The sequence below is a fragment of the Symphodus melops genome (genome assembly GCF_947650265.1).
Source record: "Symphodus melops genome assembly, chromosome: 12".
NCBI classification, from domain to species: Eukaryota; Metazoa; Chordata; class Actinopteri; order Labriformes; family Labridae; genus Symphodus; species Symphodus melops.
The window spans coordinates 5,972,105-5,992,939 of record NC_136702.1 but is presented as its reverse complement, the minus strand read 5'-3'; the positions used below and the strand labels follow the sequence as shown (position 1 = coordinate 5,992,939).

Genomic DNA, 20,835 nt, shown 5'->3' with positions numbered 1-20,835 from the left:
TGACAGATGTATTGTTGTTGTCCTTTCAGACACTTTAGGGAATAGTAAAAAATGTCTGAATGGATGAATGAAAGAATTGACCACACAAACTGAATGACTCTGGATGTCTTCATGTTAACAATATGCGTTGGTTTGTTTCCAATCCAAAGGCAGCAGCTTGAAATTAAAGTCAAGCATCACTTTTACTTTGTCAAACTGAGTGAGCAAATCATTAAAATCTGTGGGGGGGTTTTTCCACTTCTTTTAAATCCCCAGTGAGAACTGCAGGTGAACAGCACGGAAGATGATTATGGAGATTCATCCACAAATCTGGTTATAATCCTCTCTTATCCTCTTTTGCAGCACCGGGTTGCAAGGTTTATTTGCTAGTAATCTGTCTCCACTTACTTCCACATACCTTAAAAAAAAAAATAAAAAAAAGTTATGACTGAAAAGAAACAACAAGTTGGGTTAGGACGACCTCTCATGAAAACCTATACCTGCTGTGAGTCACTGCGAACGGCTTGCGACTAAATCTCTAAAAGCACCTTCCGATCAAGCCGACGGTGCAGCTGGTGGAGCGTAGAGCCGCGTGTCCTAGAGGAAGGACTTGTTTCAGAGCGACGTTGCCTATTTTCTGGGTTAGCCTATACTGCTGTATCTCCGAGGGCCAGAGCAGCTGCTGCTCACATTCATTTCACTTCCCATTAAAGGTGAAATAAATCAGGAGTCCCCACACAACCTCCTTAGAGACACAAAAAACACACACTCAAGCAGAGGGAGGAAGTCGGACACATGTGGACATGTATAAACACACATCACAGGCTGTGTGTGTGCGCGTGGGCGGATGTGCGTACGAGCAGTATAACCTAGGTCATGTGCATTGAGGATGTCAGGTGGAGAGGAAATGCGGTGCGTTTGAGTGTGTCTGTGTGTGTGTGTTTCTCTGACAGCGCAGCGCAGAGAGTGAGTGGGTCTGTGTGAAGGGGGGCTATTTCTGGCGTCTCATTTTTTTTTTTTTTTCCTGCTGCCGCAAAGAAATGCGATCGGCGTCCGGGAAACGAGAGCTGGCAGCAAGCAATCATCTGCCTGCCACACACACACACACACACACACACACACACAGCACCTCGCAGCGCCGAGCAACACGCGCCATGGCAACGGAACAGCCGCAATTAGAGGCGAAGAGCCTTTCCCCTCCACCGAGGGAGAGACGGAGAGAGAAATGAAAGGAAGAAAGAGGCGAGAGAGAGAGAGAGAGAGAGAGAGAGAGAGAGAGAGAAAGAGAGACAGGAAGGGGGGGGGGGGGCGCAGAGACGAGTGTCAGAGAAACAGGAAGGAGAGAGAGGGAGAGTGGAGGAGGAAAGGAGAGCACGATAAAGAGGTGAGAATGTGCGAGAGTGAGGCTGTGAAGGGGAACGAGGGCCGAGAGCGATGAAGAAGGAGGAGGAGTAGGAGGAGGAGGGGAACGGGCTGAAGGAGTGAGGCTGAATGGAAAAGACTAAAAATCAGGGGAGGCAGCGAGCGAGGAAGAGAAGGAGGGGGAGGTATCCAAAAAAGACAGATTGCGAGACACGAGCGAGACAAACAAAAGCGATTACGTGTGAGAGAAACCAAGATAAGAGGAGAGAGGAGGAAAGAGGAGACAAGGACGTCAGAGAGAGAGAGAGAGAGAGAGAGAGAGAGAGAGAGAGAGAGAAAGACGGGAGATTGGGAGACGGGGTGGAGGCGTGCAGAGGAGGGAGGGAGAGGCAGGCTGTTTCTCCTGTGTGAGCCAGGCTAATGAAAGATGAATGAGGGAGGCAGTGGTGGGAAGGAGAGTGTGGCTGCGGGCGATGCCTCACTGAGCTGCTGCGTGCGCGTGTGCGTGCGTGTGTGTGTGTGTGTGTGTGTGTGTGTGTGCGTGTGTGTGTGTGTGTTTATCAGGGTTTTGTGTGTGTGTCGGGGGCATAGTCCAGCGAGTCTCACAGTTGGATGACTGGTGTTGGACAACAGGGATGATATTGTGTATACTGTTTGAGTGAGGAGCGAACGGTCGGCAACCATAAACACACAAACGCTAAAAGGCACACACGCACAGGGCACGCACAGTGCGTAGCTCAAAGGCTAAGTCTGCCACCACCTGTTAACATGCAGTCAATCATTAGCACTCGCACAGCGTCTCCGTGCCTCACTCACGTATTCAGACCTTCCATCTATCATGCTGTCAGTCATTCTTTGAACCTGTCTCACCCTCCGCATTCTGCGCAAAATCCCTCATCCGCTGCCTTTCCCCCATCTCCTCCAATATCCCATCCTGCCAGTCTATAACAGTCTTCAGCCATCAGTCTCCCTCCTGCCTCCATCCGTTTTCACCTTTTTGCCAACCTGTAATTGTTGTTGCAGAGCATCCTCAAAAGTTTGGAGGGGGAAAACAGCTCTGAGGACGGGAAACTTCTTTTCCGAGAGTGAAGTGCAGCCAGACAGACAGAGGAGTCATCCTGACCCTGATCTCACTTCCTCCTTTTATGGGCTGACTGCCTTACTTTTTTTTTTTCCTTCTTCATCCAGACGAATCACATGCTTTAGAGTTTCAAAACAAGGCCCCAGTGTCGCTTGCAGCAAGTCTTAAATTTTCCCGGACTGAAGAGGGATTACTTGCCAAATTGAGCGTGATCCCGTGCATTTTTGTGAGGTCAACTTCATGTTTTGCTGCGTCATACGTTAAACATCCTGCAGCAGAGAGGTGTGAGAGTCAAGCTTTCATCCCCAAACTGTAGGAAACCTGTACTGTAAGGGAAAAAAAACTGAAGCACTGTTCATGCACTTACATTTCAAAGACCAATTGGCTTCTCATTTTTAAACGGAATTGAATGCATCTAAAAATAAATAAATGTAAAGACCCTCTCACATGTCTCTCCAATAAAGGCCTTACAAGCCCAAAAATAAAGAGGCAACGATCACATTATGAACTTTTTTGGGTTCATATATCTAATTTATGTGTCCATTAAAGTATGTTAAGAATCGTTGATGTTCGAAAAAATGTCTGTTTTTATGTCCTGCCCTCCATGCAGGCTCTCTCATCTGCCTGTTTCAAACACTCCCACATCTCCCACAATGACAAAAAACATGCAGAGTCCCCACGTGTGCCAAGTCTGATCTGACAGGTAGGTTGATCTGCTCTCTCATAATTGGTCAGTCTTTGTTGGTTGGGGTTTCGTCTCAGAAATGTCCCGCCCCTTTTACCATATTGGGAATGTGCTTGCTACAAAGAGCCAATGGGCTTGTGAACCAATGGGCCAATGGGCTTGTGAACAGTGATGTCTTTGTCTTGTGATGTCACAACACACAGGGAAAGACAGGGGCTCGGGACTGAGCTTTCCATGCGGCTATTACTACAGCTAACAGGAGGAGGTAGAGGAGTCCGCATTTATGCAGAATTTTTGCAAATAGATGTAACTTAAACATGTACAAGACACCTGGGAAACACACTGAAGAGCATATAAAACAGAAAAAGCTGAATATGGGACCTTCAAGAAAAAAAATCTGATGGTCATTGTCCTACTTATGCTTTTAGAGGAAAAGGGAGTCATTTCAGAAAGTTTCGTAACCAGCACAAAACTCTGCAAAGGAGCTTTAAACAAATGGGCTGATTATTGAAATAATAAATCTTCATATTGTGAATCTCTTTAACTTTATTGAAGGGTCACAGTTACATAAAAGTGAGTTCAGCTTATGATTGCATTTTATTTTAATCTAAACATAAATTTGGCCTTTTTGTACTGTGGTTGCAAAATTGAGAGACTTGGTTGCCCATGGGACCAGTGCATGAAATGATCAGCGTGCAATGCATCCCTGTAGCAACAACAAATTCAAAGCAGACAGAACCAGCTAATAACATCCATGTCTGTTAAAATGCAATCAGTTTGTTGGTTTTAATTCTCAATAATGTCAGGCATTCATAAATAACTGATTTTATCACCTCAATGATTGACATTCGATCAAATGAACCCTGACGTGGATACGCTGGTTCAAAGGGTTCTGCTGCTGGTTAATGTGAGTCTTGTTCAGTGTGACGGCCTTCAGGGCAGCATACACATACACGCACACACACACACACACACACACAGGACAGACCTTTCATTGTTCACACACAACATGTGATCAGCCACTCGAATGGAAAAACGGCTCTGAGGCTTGTGAACTTTTTGCAGGAATATTGTGTGGATAATATGGACGTGCCATTGATCGTCTTTGATCACAGGGTCATTGTGGGGGGAGAGCTTTCATGGCTGATAACAGGACTCCTATTATACACACACACACACACACACACACACACAAGCTTACATGTGAAGATTTCTTGTCAAGCGCCTCTGCAAACAGCTCAACACATATCTTTGAAAAAAAGGCAAAAAGAAAAAAAAACCACACAAACAAGCAGACATGTCGTGCAGAAACAAAACATACTCACGTGAACGTATGAGCTGATGTACACACCTGCTGCAGAGTTTTGCACACACATGCACAAACTCACAGGAGCCCTGGGGACCAGAGCGGCTAACGTTCAACAACAGAATAAAACCCAAACAAAGAGACATCCTGTTTCCCGGAACAGAACAGCACTCAACCCGCCGTATTGGGAGAAGCCAGTAAACACACACACAGAGACAGACACACACACACACACACACACACACAGACATAAACACACGGACAAGAAATCTGTTCATTGTACATCGCAGAGCCTGTGTTTCCATGCGCCTGATTCATGTACGGATGTGCGTGCGTGTGTGTGTGCGCTGTCCAGCGATGCCACTGTCTGTGTCATCGAGTGTTGGTGCACGTGAGTTCATCCCTGTGAGTGGCAGCAGCTAAAAGTGTGTGCGTGTCTGTCTGTGTGTGTATGTGTGAAAGAGCGAGCGAGCGAAAGAGACAGAGAGGAGGGAGGGAGAGCAGATGATAGAGTAGGCTTTAGCGATTCCCTGGAGTGTGAGGCAGCGTTTACGGCACTCTCAGAGCAGCCAGAGTGATGAATATTTAAAGACGTGCCTGAAAAAGCAGAGGGAGGGGGTGGCTGGGTGTGTGTGAGTGTGTGTGTGTGTGTGTGTGTGTGTGTGTGTGTGTGTGCGCGCGTGCGTGCGTGCGTGCATGCGCCTGTGAATGTGTGCACATGCCCAAGCGTGTGTGACAGAGGTTATCTAGTATCCCCTTTAGCATTTGCGTATGCTGGAATATTCCATGGCTGTACATGAATGTATACATATATGACTGTATGTGCCTGTATCTAGGATGAGTGTCTGTCTAAAAATATACGTGTCCAATCCATATGGCATGTCTATAGGGACCTAAAGGGTGGTATATAGTTTGTTGTTCTCATGTGTAAATGTTTGCACGTTTGTGTTTGGACATGTTATGCGCCTGTGTTTTGGGTGTTTCATATCAGCATTTAGGTTCATGTGTGTTTATTTAAGTTGATAAATGTACATGTCCACTACGACGATATAAAGGCCAGAGCCTTGGTGCGTGAGTGTGTGTGTGTGTGTGTGTTTGTGTGTGTCCAGCCTCGGCACGGGCGCCTGCTCTGCGTGTGTTTGCACATCACACAGCCCTGTAGGCCAGCGCTCTGTCTCGCTAAAAGGGGATGAATAGCAGAGCGTCACTGCTGCTCAACGGGAGACGAATGGCCGCGGGCCTCTCCAGTCTCCAGTTACACACCGATCACTGACGGAGAGACGCGAAGCACAAGTAGACACGGTCATGTGTTCACACGCACACACACACAAAAATATCTAGGCCACACAGCGACATGTGGCTAAGCTATCACAAAGGGTCTTCAAAGAGCAGGACACCAAACACCACTGATATCTTGATCAGCGTCTGTAAGTAACAGTCAAGAAAATGTGAAAGTAATGACATCATTAAAACTAATGATGGGAGCAGATATGCTTTCAAGCTCGAGTTTGAATTACACCCAGATTCCTTGTGCTCGACTCAGGAGCCAAGTCATGAAAACCTGGATCCTTGGAATCAATCCTGTAAAAACTCAGAGATCAAAGCAACGCAAAAAAAACCAACAAGAAATAATAATCGTTCGCCTCGAAATCTGAAAGGCTATCACAAGTTCCAACTGATACCGGCCAGTGTTGCCCCTCTCTTAAAGTGGATTAAAAGAGAAAAGTTAGATGAATAGAAAAAGGGCTCGCAGACAGAAAGATGAGAGCTCGGCATCTGAGGAGCTCACTTGTTCGAGCAAACAAAAAAAATACGCCACGAAAGATATTAGGGTAGAAACCACACACCAGCCTGCACACGGCGAAGCACACAAAAAAAAAAAAAAAAACGCATCCCCGCGCGCCGAAAGCGTGATACTCCGAGAGGCGGAGAGATGAGGAGCGGAAGGAAGGGAGTGTAAAAAGGAAAGAGAAGAGAGTGACAGAGAGAGAGAGAGAGAGAGAGAGAGAGAGAAAGAAAGAGAAAGAGCGCATCCTAGGATGCAGAATGCCAAATACAGTGAGATAAGAGTTAATGTATCCCCCCCCCCCTTCATCCCTCCCGTTTGGCGCTCTCTTTCTTCCTCCCTACATCCATCCCTCCCTCCCTCCCTCCCTCCCTCCTCCGCCGCCTCCTCCCCGTTTGCTTTGAGGGATGAATAATAACTGCTGCTCTGAGATTTCCTCCCTCGTTTTTCAAAGCGCCGAACGGAGATGGGGAAGGTCTGCCTGGCCCGGGTTTGCGCGTGAATTACGTGTTGTGTGCGCGCACACACACACACACACGCGCGCGCACACACACACACACAAAGGCAGGCACACTCTTAAGCGCGCACACACACAGACGTGTGCACACGCTGTCTTGTTCTCACTGCTTGCCTGGAGCCGGGAAATCAGATCTCCTCCAGAGAAAGGCGAGGGGGGGGGGGGGGGGGGGGGGGGGGGGGGGCTTAAGCGCTGTAGGGAGCCCATACAAAAATCCCCTGCAAGCACGTATAGGAGCTATGCACACCAGAAAACCCACACACAGCATCGAGGGAAACCAAGAATAACTATGAGGATGCGAGCCCGCCTCCTGGAGCGACAGGGTGAACCCAAGGTTACAGACGCATCGCGGGTTCAAGCCCCGCAGCCAGGGCCAATCTATCCCTGCTGGCGCACCGCTCCACAGGGTACGTAACCCCCGATTGCTTAAAGGCAACGAGCTCTCCGGCGCCGTTGGTTCAAAACAAGGCCTTGAAGAGAGGACGACACTAAATGGGGAAGCTTGTTCCTCCCAGCTTGGCGTCAAAAAAACAGGAGGAAGGGGAGTGAAGTCCTCGCAAAAGAAGCGCAGGCTGTCCTGGAGGATCACTCACATCAAGCTATACGCCGCTCCGCGAGAAAATCATCAGCTAAGTTCCGGGGAGAGGGCTTATTTATGCAAACAGGCGTAAAAGCACGCACAGTAGGAATCTAGACAAGCCTTGTAAACAAACACACACCCACACCATAAAGCACACAGGGGAGGCGATGTGAGAAGCAGACTGTGAAAACTCTAGTCGTGCCCGGGCAGCGCTTACACATACGCACACACTCTCTCTCTCTCGCACGCACAAACGCACAAGAGAGACGGGAGATTGAAGTGGCAGAGAGGGAGTGAAAAGAAGGACAAAGAGAGAGAGAGAGAGAGAGGGAGAGAGGGAGAAGTGTGAAGGTGTGAGTGTCTGGTGCTACTTTCGTGTCGCCAAATGAGGGCAAGTGAATGAGTTCGGAGAGAGAGAGAGAGAGATGTGTGCGGCAAAATTATGTATAATGACTCCGCCGTGTGTGTGTGTGTGTGTGTGTGTGAGCGAGCGAGCGAGCGAGCGAGCGCGGGCGAGGAAGAGTAGGAGCGCTTTCCCATTTCAATTCGCAACAGCTGGTGTCGAATTAACACATTTACCAGTGTGCATTTGGAACAGATTAAAATTGTGTGTGGCGTGTGACTGTCTGTGTGTGTGTGTGTGTGTGTGTGTTTGTGTGTGTGTGTGTGCGCGGCAGCAGCAGATGAGGGCCAAAAACAAGAGTGTGTTTGTGTGTGGGAGTGTCTGTGTATTAACGCAATGGATCAGGGCAGGGAGAAATGGCAGAGCGAGAGAGCGAGAGAGCGAGAGGGAGAGAAAGAGAGAGAGAGCAGAGCGGGAGTAGGGGTGAGCGAGCGAGCAGGGGGGGGGGGGGGGGGGGGGGGGGAGGGGGGGAGTGCGAGCTCTACCCGACGGCTTTAGCTGCTGCCCTGGGCCGTCTCTCTAAGCCCTGTTTAGGAGGCTTTGGGGCTCAGATAGAAATAATCCCCCACTCAGACACACACACAGGCTAGGCATGCACACACACACACACACACACACACACACACGCACACACACATTTTCACCTCCCAAACACAAGAGAAATGCTCATAGACAGCCATACAAAAGCACACATTCAATACAAGGCGAAACAACACACACGTAGGTACACGCACACTCAGCAACAAGCAGCCACTGCACACTCGCCTTGACACGAAACCAACCACCCGCCTACACACACACACACACACACACACACACACACACACACACACACACACAAACATGCTGGGAAAAACACACGCTTAGGCTGTCTGCCGTGCACAGCTTCCGCACGGCAGAGCACAGCAACATCAGCACGGCACCGTGACAAACACTTTACACACTCCAGCACTCAGCAGAGGGGAGGGAAGGATGGAGAAAGAGGGGAGGATGAAGAGGCGGAGGAGGAGGATATGAGCCAGGGGGGAGGGAGGTGAGTGAGCAGGGGGAAGAGGGGGGGAGAGGGAGGGGGAGGCTAACAAATTAATAGGAGCCGGAGATATATACAGCCAGCGCTGCCGAACGGGGAGAGGTGGTGGAGGAGGGAGGAGGCGACGGCGGTGGTGGTGGAGGATGATGACGAGAGCAATTCATTCGCGTTTTCTCCTCGCTCGCTCGCTCGCTCGCTCTCATGAGAAAGGCAGAGCGGAGCGGAGCGAGCCGGAGCGTGTTTGCTCAAGAGAAGGGGAGAGAGAGAAAGAGAGAGAGAGAGAGAGAGAGAGGGGGGGGGGGGGGGGGGGGGGCTTTGTGTGGCGGAGGAAGGAAAGAGTGGAGAAGGAATAGGAGAAGGAGGAGGGAACGTGACATAAAAACACAGAGGGGGGAAGAGCAAGGAAAGGAGGGAATAACGGGCCGGAAACAAAGACAGTTGAGCAGAAAAGAAAACGGGAGAAAAAGAGGGGAGTTCGGAGATGAGGGCGGTTTCGGGTTATTGCAGAATGTAGTTTGTCATCTTCATCAGCCAGGACACGGGAAGGGGGGTGGGGGGGGATGGATGCCGAGGTGAAGTAGGCAGAGGAGGAGGAGATGGAGAGGGTGAGGGGGGGATGGGCGGTGTTTAAGCGGAGCCTTTGAGAGACGCTGACCCTGTAATTGACCTGTGTCTCCGCCTACATCGCCGTGGCGACAAGCAGAGCCGCCGCAGCTAATCACTTAGTAACCCTGACCTGTCAATCACACCGGGTGTCACTGGGAGGGAGGGGAGGGAGCGGCACAGAATAAAAGAGAGAGAGAGAGAGAGAGAAAGAGAGAGAGAGAGAGAGAAGGGATTGAAAGAGTAATAACGGCGCTGGGGTTATCATTTACTGGACCACCCGCCTCCTCCCACCACCCATCAGCCAGAGAATCCCTGGTTTTAAAAAAAGCCAATAAAAGGCTCCGAGCCTCCGACACACACGCACATACACACGCACACACGTGCGCGCGCAATCTCCTTTCGTGTCGGCGCCGCTTCAGAGAGAGCGAAGCCTTCCGAGGGTTCAGATAAGAGAAGAAGAGAGAGGGACAGGAGAGACAGGGGAGAGAGAGAGAGAGAGAGAAGGGGGGGGTGGGGGGGTGGGGGTGACGGGTTGAGAGGAGATAAGACAGCAGAGTGAAGCGCGACATGCAAATAAAACAACACAGCGGAGAGAGTTTATGTGCCGAACAGGTGTGTGTGGTGGATTGTGTGCGCGCAGGAGTGTGTGTTACCTGTTGATGAGAGGAAAGATAGACACCAGCAGGTAGACGGAGGGATACCACTTCAGCGGTTTGATCTCCTCCGCCAAAGAGACCTGAGGGGGGAAAGAAACTGCTGACCCATGTACAGGAATTGAAAGCACACATTAACACCCATGTCTTGCTTTCTTAGACACAGACACACACACACACTCACACTTTGGGTCTTAACTGGAAGATAAGTGCACTGAAGCAAACAACAAAGGCCAATTAAAAGCTAATAAAATATTAACCTGCTGATTATACGCAATATCCACGCTGTTATGTGCAGAAACGGGGATTCCAATTAAACTAGAAGCCAATACTTTTCAGTAAATGTGGACAGGATGAATTCAATATCTGGATGAGCGTGCGGGCAGCAAGACAGAGGGATGCAGCAGCAGCAGCAGCAGCTTAACGTCGAGCAAGAGGGGGAGAAAAGCGGTGGAGAGCTTTTACAAGCCGTTATCTAATTCCCGGGAGAGGAGGACTCTTGCGTCCGGAAAGAGGCTGAGAAGCGCGGCCCCTGGATCGATTTTCTGTGCTGTGCTGGTTCAACACCCGCGCCCCCCCCCTCCTCCTCCCACCCCTCCTCCTCCCACCCCACCCCCCTTCTCATCCCCAAAGGCGAGGACGCAGAAGCCGGGCCAGCTCAGAGCCTCCCTCCGTCTTTCTTTCGCTCGCTCGCTCTCTCTCTCTCTCACACACTCACACAAAGTCGGAGCCAGCAGGCAGGCCGATGAGCTCCGGTCTCTTCCCCCACATGCTGGAAATTAATTACTCACCAGAAAGACCCTGAGGCATGCAAGCTCCAACGCAGGCGTTTTAAACAATTCATATGAAAATCACGAGTGTTTTTTTTTTTTTTAAATCTTATATGTGTGTGTTTATGTGTGTGTTTGTGTGAACATAAGAGCCAGGTTTCAGCAGTGTTCCATATGAATCTGCTCATCTGAACGGAGACAGGTCTGTAACAGCATCACCCACAGGCGAATGCTTAGATTAGGACCATCAACGTCGACCATAATGGGAAGCTATGACATCACTTGTCAGGTCAAGCTCTACTACAGTCACCTCAAGGGTGTGTGTGTGTGTGTGTGTGTGTGTGTGTGTGTGTGCGTGTGCGTGAGGAATTTCCCATCGGCATGGAGAGAAAGGGCAAACCATGCAGCAGCCTGAAGGACGTTTCCCGGAGAATGAGATTTGCGGCTGTGTGAGCTTTTGTTCGTGTTAATTTTTTTAAAGAAAATTAAGAACTCACGGAGCCGGTAGTCTGAGATAAAATGTAGGTGAGGTGTAGAGACAGGCATTTGAAGAATTTCAGCGTGCAACAGACAGGATGTGGAAGAGTGGAGGAGGTGAAGTGGAAGGAGGGGGAGGAAGAGCGCGGCTAAAGAGCCTCGTGTTTTTAATCACAGCCCTCTCGTGTCAGAGGCCCCCTTGCGCTACTCGGGGAAGCGGAGGGGAATGAAACCGTAATTATGTGCGGCGGGAACGACGGCCCTGACGTTAATGACGCACGCTACATTACAGACGGTTATCAGAAAGAAAAAAAAAAGAAAAAAAGCCATCCCCTCCACCACACACTGAGCTCACCCACGCTCGCAGAGAAAGTACAAAATAACAGCGCCAGGTTTCCCAAATGCACTTCAACATCACATTTAAGGTCTTTTCAAAAGCTTCCCTTTTTTCAAGTGATTTTTTTGTTTGACTCAAACTTTTAATCATCGCAAACTGGAGCTTTTTCTTTCTAAGTCTTTGAAATGGGTTTCAGTTTTTTGTTCTCAGGACAGTGGTGGCCGAGTGGGGAGTTTCCCCCCTCGTGTATGGCGGTGTGATGAATTGTTGCTATACAAAAAAAGACGTATTAAAGCGCAGAGAACTCAGAGGGGACCTTGTTTAACAACAGAAATCTTACAATTAAATATTTTTTAAAAAAAGATTTCATTTTAATCCTAAATACCTTCAATTATTCTTAAATACTTGCACATTTAGATTTTCTTAAATAACCTTACAAAGATCTTTTTTTCCTCGGGTAAAAAATCCCAAAAGCATCGTGTACAGAAACCCAGTAGTAACGCGGAGGACTCACAGCGGCACTCTGTGAAGCAGCTGGAGAGCAGATCCCTTGATGTGTTTTGTCAAAGCTGCATGTCCTGCCTGAGAGCCCTCCACAGACAAACCCAACTGTCCTTGTCCTTTCTCACACTCAGGATGTTTCTCAAGATGCTGGCAACATGTAAGAATAAAAATTGGCACCCAAAAAAACAACAATAACAAAAAAAAAAAAAACCTTTGCACAACTCTCCCACACACAAGCAGCACGCAAACGTATACAGACACACGAGCATACACTTCACATTGTGACTCAAGGCAAGGCTTGTGTGGATCAGTAAACAAACACCCCGCGAAGATAACGAACAAGCAGCTCGCTGTTTGCTCAGCCAGCTTTGTTGCTACCCGACGGGACTGGCTGCTGCGTGTGCAAATGTGTTTAAAGGTTTTTGTGTGGCTGAACGTGTGTGTGTGTGTGTGTGTGTGTGTGTTTATGTGTGTGTGTGTGTGTGTGTGTGTGTGTGTGCAGTCTGACAAAACGCAGTCCTCACAATATCCTCTTGCTGACCTGTGCTGCTGCAGGACTTTTTAATGCTTGTGTGCGTGTGCGTGTGCGTGTGTGTGTGTGCGTGTGTGTGTGTGTGTGTGTGTGTGTGTGTGTGTGCGTGTGTGCGTGAGTACTCAAGCATGACCACAAACAAATCGCTGGAGACAGAGGGAAATGTGTCACAGTCATGTGACGGACAGCTCTGATAACTGCCAACACTCGTTATGTACGTCACTGCTCCGACAAGCGACACACTCGCATGAACCTCACTGATAGAAAGGGAGGGGGGGGGGGGGAGTGTGGATACCAGGCTGAGTCATAGAGAGGCAAACGCAGGTAACTTAAAGTGTGTGTGTGTGTGTGTGTGTGTGTGTGTGTGCGTGTGTGTGTGTGTGTGTGTGTGTGTGTGTGTGTGTGTGTGTGTGTGAGCTTGCGTGTGTGCGTGACTCAAGAGAGAACATGTGAAGCACAGAAGGAGGGAGAAGGAGGGAGAAGGAGGGAGATGGAGGGACGTGGATGGAAATCAGTGGAGCCAGCGGACAAGCAGCAGGAATCTCTTTCTCTAGTTCACACCTGCTGCCACACACACCTAATCATGGACAAACACACACACACACACGCACGCACGCACGCACACGTGAACCTGAGCTCGCTGAATTGGCATGCACAATCTGCAAGGCTGTTGTTGTTGTTTTAAAGCTTCGCAGCGCGTGCATAAACTCTCATAAATATTCATGTCCATGAACCTGGCTTGCTGCTTTATTCATGCTGAGTGTGAGTACGAGAGAGAGAGAGAGAGAGGGAGAATGAGAGAGAGAGAGAGAGGGAGAGAGAGAGAAAGAGAGAAGAGAAGAACAGGAGATAGGAAATAAAAAGAGAGAGGAAGGTGTGAGGCAGACAGAAAAACAGATGGAAACTAGGAGGACGACTGGGAAAGAGAAATATGAGGAGGAGCAGAGTGTGATAAAAACCGCTGCTGACTTATTTACACCCTTTGCTACACACTGCAATTAGCCCACATGAACAGTGTGTGTGTGTGTGTGTGTGTGTGTGTGTGTGTGTGTGTGTGTGTTGTTACCACACATGCCCACACACGCATCAGTGATGCGGGTTACGCCAGTTCAGTGTGCAGTAATTACATCTGCCACTTAGGGGCAGCATCTACATAACCTTAACCCTAACCTGCCCCTCCACACCTCACCCTGCAGGGGGGGGGGGGGGGGGGGGGGGGACTGGAGATGGGGGAGGGACCTACAAGCAAGTCAATGATGGCCTGCAGCTTTTTTCTTTTTTTTTTCTTTTCACACTGTCTGAACTCTTTCCTGAGTAAGGCTTAACTTGTTTTTATGATTAAGCGTCTCTGTCGCTGCGCATGTGAACGTTTAGTCTCCTGCACAACATTCAGCATCTACAACAGCAGGCCGGATCAAGCGAAGCTTTAAAAAAAACTTCCCAGTAGGCTACGTCTACTTTATAGGAGAACGTCATGATTTAAAGTCCCTCTCCTCTATAGAGAGACAGGACTCGTGAAAGGACTTTTTTTTTTTTTTAAAGTCTGTTATTAGTCAAAACATCAGAGGCCAAGATATCCTGACCTTTAGTCCCTCGTGTGCGTCTAATCGTCGTCTTTAGTCCTAGCTTTTCCCCTAATGCAACCAACAACGTATTTTTGTGACATCTTTCCCTTAGTTTACAAGGCAGGTTATACATTTGCTGTGCGAGAGCTTGTGCCAAGATAAACCCAATGTCATCAGCAGGGTGGCGTTTGTCAGAGTTCGGAGAGTTTTCTCCTGGGCCTGAGAGGACCTAAAAATACCCGACGTCTTTCAGAGACCTTTAAGCAGAATGTGTGCTGTGTAACGTAGGTCGTTGTTCTAATATCTTTGCTGCCCCCCCCCCTTTCTCATGTCTAATTAGGCGGGCTGTGTTCAAGCATTTCCACGTCTTTCAATGTCAACAACTGAGTGAAACACTGAATGTCTTCAAGGAGACTGTCTGAAAATCTATCATCGTTTTTAACGCCATCTCAACCTTCTCCTTATAGACGGTTCTTTTCTCTTGAAGAATGACCATGAGGAGAAACAAATAGAAAGTCAACAATTTTTTCATCAAGGTCCCACTACACTTCTCGCGAGTTTGTTAAAGTATTTTTCGATGCCGACCAGTAAATCAGTAAAGAAAAGAATTTAAGAGACAACGCTTTAGCAAAAAAAGTGCTGCCAAAATGTTCCCACGTTAGTCCTTCGTGAAGTAATATGTAGAGATTTGTACTTACAGGATTGTATCACACTGAAATGACAAAATAATTTTCCTTTTTGTGACGTCGTTACGTCCGAACCCCCCCCCCCCCACACACACACACACACACACACAGCGAGAAGAGTGGATGTAAGGACGAGGTCACATTTCTGACACCTACAAGGATAATCCAGCACACACACACTTGTCTTCACACTCTGTATGTGTGCAAGAATAATGAGTGTGTGTGTGTGTGTGTGTGTGTGTGTGTGTGTGTGTGTGTGTGTGTGTGTGTGTGTGTGTGTGTGTGTGTGTGTGTGTGTGTGTGTGTGTGTGTGTGTGTGTGTGTGCTTGGAGGGTCAAACAGGCCATTACCTTCCGTCTCTCTCTCTCTGGATTGAAGGTTCCCAACCACGACTGCATCTGTGCAGAAAAAAAAAAACAAATGGGAAGAAAAGGTCAGGGCAATAATGTGTGTGTGTGTGTGTGTGTGGGGGGGGGGGGGGGGGGGGGGCAAGATATCCTGACTTTTAGAAAAAAAAACTAGTTTCTTTTTTTTTTTTTTTTTTTTTTTTTTAGAGATGATTGGTCTTAGGTTTAGAGGTCAGCACCAGCAGGGACAAAAGGCAACAAGAAGTCCCTCCTATCACCGGACGTCCCTCACGCCCAGCCACCACCATCGGACTGTGTTGTCCCCACAACCACCGCCCCCCTCATTCATGCACGTCCTGCTCTGACCTCTACCTCTGCGGCAAGGAAGTGTGGACAACAGGAACGCGGGGAATACAAAGAAGAAGTCCTGCCTACATATTATCCCATAGGCTCTTTGGTAAAGCGTCTCCAGATAACACTTGTTATGAATTGGCGCGATGCAAATAATGATTGATAGATACTGCTCGTGCATTCTCGCCGAAATGTTGAATTTAGAGCTGAGGAGAAAAGTGCAGCGCTTATTGGCGGAGGGAGGCACTCAAAAAGAGGCAGCATCTCACACGAAGAGGAACTGATCAGCTTCGGTGCACATAATGTGTCATGAGGAAGAAGAAGAATAAAATGTCAAAGGCTAGAGAGAGAAGACAGGTTTTTTTTTTTTTTTGGGGGGGGGGGGGGAGTGTGAAAGAAAAAGGAAAAAGTGGAGCAAACGTGGCAGATCAGAGAACGTGGGAATACTTCTAGCTCTTCCTCCGTCTCGTCTCTCGGGGGAATGCAGGGAAAATGTCAACAGACAGACACGCTCAGGAACTCACTCACACACATACACAAGCACGAGACTGGGATGAGATTTCTAATGGCTGGATTGTGTGTGTGTGTGTGTGTGTGTGTGTGTGTGTGTGTGTGTGTGTGTGTGTGTGTGTGTGTGTGTGTGTGTGTGTGTGTGTGTGTGAAGGGGGGGGGGGCGCAGAGGAAGCCAGAAGGTTTTTGAAACCCAAGACATCAGAGACAAATCTCTGGAGAGCTTCACACGCACGCAGAGGACGAACGCTACGCTCTAACAGCTACTCTGTTCTGCTATTTATTAACTCAATGTTGCCATGGTTTCTCTCCGCTGACGTGACTGTCATTGTAAATCTACTGTATGTGCGGCCGTGGTGTGTTTTCGCACTGAAATAAGGCCAGCCGGCTTATTTTTGTGTGTTCGACAGAACTTGTCCCAAAATGGACACTTTTTTTGTCCAATGAGCACAAGAGTCCATCAAAAATAATAATAATAAAAAAAAAGGTTGATAATAAGAGGCAACATGTTTCAGCTAAGGGTTTTGTTTTTCAGTTGCTTTTAGAAGCTGCGCCCCAGAAAGTAGAGAAATTCAGCCAGATAAACGTTGAGGATTAGAAGGGAAGGAGTGGGCATGAACAAATCAGATCCACAAAACAAACAGACCAAAACACTCCCAGACCTCTCTGTCTGGCTTTCTAATGACTCATTAGTTTCCATATCTGGCTAGTTAGTGCGCTGAAACAGTTTTTTCAGAACGTGTCCTTATTAACTCTGGTGTTACTGACTCCGACTGGTGACACTGATGAGATGCGGTTTCATCCACAGTCGTCTCCCTCCGTCTCTGGAAAAACTTCTCCGTCCCGCTCACATCCCACCACTCTTCCCTGCTCAGCCTCCTCGTCTTTATCCCTTTTCCCCCGATGCGTCGCCACCTACCCCGCTTTTCAAAGCTTTTGAAATTCTTTCAAGTGAGACAGCCTGCAGCTGAAAAGAGATAAGGCTTGAGCTCTTCATAAATATGATAGAGAAAGCAAAACGGCAGAGCAGGACAGGGGGAAAGACAGAGGTAGGAAGGGAAAGAGAGGGAATGGAGGCTGAAAAAGAGATAGATGGGGGGGGGCAAGAAAGGTGGAAAGCAGAGATACAGTCAGAGAGACCGGCTGTTGAGGGAGAGACAGCTGAATAATGTGAACTGAATGACTTATGAGATGCAGATTGCAAACCAGCTTCATTCATTCATTCCCTTTATCACATTCATGATAAAGAGCTGTGTAGCCTCTTTTCCCTTTCAGCTACCTGCTGTCTGTCTGCAATCTGTCTGTCTGCAGCCCGACTATCTCTGAATCTGTCTCACAGTCCCTTCACTCACTCAGCCAGCCAAACAAAGACGGCTTGCGCACTCGAAGACAATTCATTGTGAGTCGGCTGTGGCTTCAGCCTGATTCTCCCTCAGTCCTCTTTTTTTTTTTCTTCATCGTTTGATGAATCACATCAGGAACCCACACACATATTGCTGTAACACATGTCTGCCAGCATCCTCTCATTCGCACTCCGGCAGCATGGTGCGTGGTGTCGTCAGATCAGGGGAATGGCAGCTATGTGAACTTAGTGGAATTCTGCCTGTGGGTTTCACTGCAGCCTGACACCGGAAAACAACCGAGCTGTGAGAGTGCAGGGAGAGGAGATCAAGACAGTGAGGCATCAATTAATCCACGCGTTACCTGAACAAAACTGAGTGTTTACAAGAGATGAGAGGCTGGAAAAGAGATACATGCATCCATCATGCATGTACAGAGTACAGGGTGGTGTCTTTAAAAAGCTTGGTTGTAAAACCGGTGATCCATTGGCAGGTGCATAAAAAGTGAAAATCAGCTGGAAAAATTAATGAAAGGCCTTTTTCTGTGTAAAGACTCAATGCATTCATCCATGTATGTTGGATCGTGCACGTTGCATACGTTCTTTATTCCCCATATATAGTGAACTCTTTATTTTGCAAAATCCTGCAAAAAAACCTGTCTCATTTAAATAAAAGATTGTACCGACAGTTTCTTTTTACATTTGTTGACTTTCAATTCTTGTGTTGCTCTTTTTCAATGTATTTAGTAAAAAAAAAAATTAAATAAAAAAAAAAACTTTTATAAAAAAGATGCATCTGACTTGTTTGCATCTAATAAATCCCATGAATAAAAGTTTTATACATTTGATTAAAAAAAAAAAAAAAATCTTGGGTTTTGTGTGTGTGTAGTGAGGTCTGTATCCGAGAGGCTGTATTCCCCGTCACAGTGACCATAGGTTCGAATCTGAACTCGACTCTTTGCTGCATGTAAACCCCAACTCTCTCTTCCCAGCATTCCCCGTCTGTCTTCAGCTTTACTGAGCAGCCTTTCTTTGTTTTACATGCCCAAAGTTGTTTTTTTTATGAAACTCCATAAGAGTTGAAAATCTCACGTTTGAGTTGCTACAGACAGGAAGTGAACATCTTTTTATCCCATTAACACATTCAAGCCACCGTGTTTTCAGCGTTTCTGACTAAAAACACATAAAGACAAATATTTCCACCCACAAACGGCTCCTGTGGAAATCACAGCAGGCTTTTTGAATTCTTCTTTAAAGCTCTCATCATTCAAAGTAATCACAACTTGAATGTTGTTTTCATTGTTTGGGTTTGTATTCCAACTGTGAAAGAATTCTTAAGCACTGACTTTGTTTACTTCGAAATAGGTTTTTAAGTATTGACAAGATGCGACCCCCCCCCCCCCCCCCCCCGCCCAAGGAAAACAAAGGCACGTGCAAAATGATTTCCCAAACACTGTGTCGTAACAAGCACTGCACTATGCAAACAGATTTCCTGGTTTAAATTAATATGACTGGACTGTTTAAAACCTCGCTGATCGTCACAGGTATTGTGTCTTTTGCCAAATTGGACGTCGAGAAAAGGTGTCTCAGCAATCTCAGCATTTGCAGGGTACTGCAATAAATAACCCATGCGGTTAAAAACAGATTCATCTGCTAAATATTCATCCCAGCTGCATTGTCTCTGCAATAACCCAGAAAATGACCCATCAAACTTCTGTTGCATGCATATGACCCCCTCCTGACCCCAAAATGTTTGCTTGACTGACTTCATTTGTGCAACTTATACAGTATTCCTCCCAAGTAGTGAAAAATGAGACAATAAAAACAGCAATATTTTCTGAGTCGTCTGAGACTACAGCCTTCTCTAATGTCACTTCTCTAAAAGGTCACAATGCATTTGGATTTAGCTGGAAAGCCAGTGTCTTGGGCTGCATCATCTGCTGCTGCAGAGAGGACGCATGTTGAGTACTCACCCTCTTATTGGCCACGCAGATGATCCTGGCGTAACAGAGGATCATTAGGAAGATCAGGCTGAACAGGGGCACGTACCATCTGCAAAGCACAAACACAAACAGGCAGTCAATAAAGTCCAAACGGGCAAAGTCATTAAAAAAAGATGGTTTCTGTTTTTGTGTGTGTTGCTCAAACAAAATGTACATGCACAACCGCACCTTAAAGTATATTGACTTAAAAGGTGTGATTCTTTGACAGTGGATACTAGAGAGCATCATTCTCTGGACAAAAAAATACCTACAGTAAACAAAGATGAAGAGTGAGAAAATGCATGACTCCGCACTTTTAGCCCTCACTGCATAAAGTTTCAGAGAGTGATAGCAAAAGAAAGGCAACCAAAGTCAAAACACCGGAAATGCATTGCACTCCTCAGGGATGAAGGGTTGACAATAAAGGGAGGCGAAGGGGGGGGGGCTGCAAAATAACATGTCGGGTATTTGTGAGCGGATGCAAGAGAGCGAGGCCAGCGAGGGGAACCTGGGTGATGGCTTCGTCGGAATGGCAGCCCCGTGTTATGCAACCTCTTGGGAGGAGATGTACTATAAGCTCGGAGGAGTTTCAACCTCTCCCTGTAATCATGAAACACGCCTTTGTCTTCCTTTGATAGACAGGTTCCTGGCCACCTCGTCTCCGTTCAGCCTCAGTAACTCTGAGCAGTCGAGACCTGTGCTGTGTGACAGCCAAGTTTGTTTGGGTTTTTTTTCCTTCTGTCTGAGCACCTGGCACAGACAGACAGGGAGGCACTGCAACAAAACGCACCTGTGTGACAAACATTTTTGATGGTGCAAAAGGAAGAACATCAAGAGTAATTAAAAGCCTAATCATGATCTAGAGGAAAACTGTCATGTGAAACAGAGGGACCCAATCTGTCTCCAACCCCAAAAATACAGAGACACTCAAAGCGAAATGGATTGGGAGTAAACGTCCAAGACTGTTCTGTCTTAGTATGCGTACAAAAAAGGCATCTGAAAGCCAAATATTAAGTCGTTTGGTAAAATCATATTGTCCCGACTTCTCGTCCAAGAAAGGGTTTATAATGCACTGATATGGATTAAATCATAAACTGTTTTCTATCATCAATACAGAGAGAGTATCATCTTTCATCTTAAAGATTTAATAGCTGATGAATATCCATTTTTTCGTTCCACTGAGACCTGTGATTTACAGCCCTACTTCTAACCTGCAGGTAAAAGAAAACTCATTAATAATGTCAATTTAAATGTTGCACTGGTGGGGAAATCCGAGATGTCAGGCATTTGTTCCACAGCAGGAAATAACGGGGAACGCGTGCATCAAACATCATGTAGGAAACATCAATACACAAAGAACACACGCTCTTTGAACATGTGCGAGTGCATGTGCGAGTGCATGTGTTTTGTGCGCGTCCACGCCGGTTCAATAATGGCGCGGGACAAT

The 20,835-nt window shown here is 47.4% G+C and overlaps 1 protein-coding gene across 1 annotated transcript in view; it reads right to left on the bottom strand.

Annotated features, from left to right (window-relative positions):
• The window catches only part of LOC306832285 (cyclic AMP receptor-like protein A), a 50,866-nt gene that overhangs the window by 11,363 nt on the left and 18,668 nt on the right, over window positions 1-20,835 (bottom strand). Inside the window, exons 9-11 of the mRNA XM_079356848.1 lie at window positions 19,380-19,458; window positions 15,210-15,257; window positions 9,989-10,071 (exon numbers count right to left, since the gene is read on the bottom strand). Coding sequence (XP_079212974.1) covers window positions 9,989-10,071; window positions 15,210-15,257; window positions 19,380-19,458 — 210 coding nt within the window. The remainder of the gene's footprint in view (window positions 1-9,988; window positions 10,072-15,209; window positions 15,258-19,379; window positions 19,459-20,835) is intronic.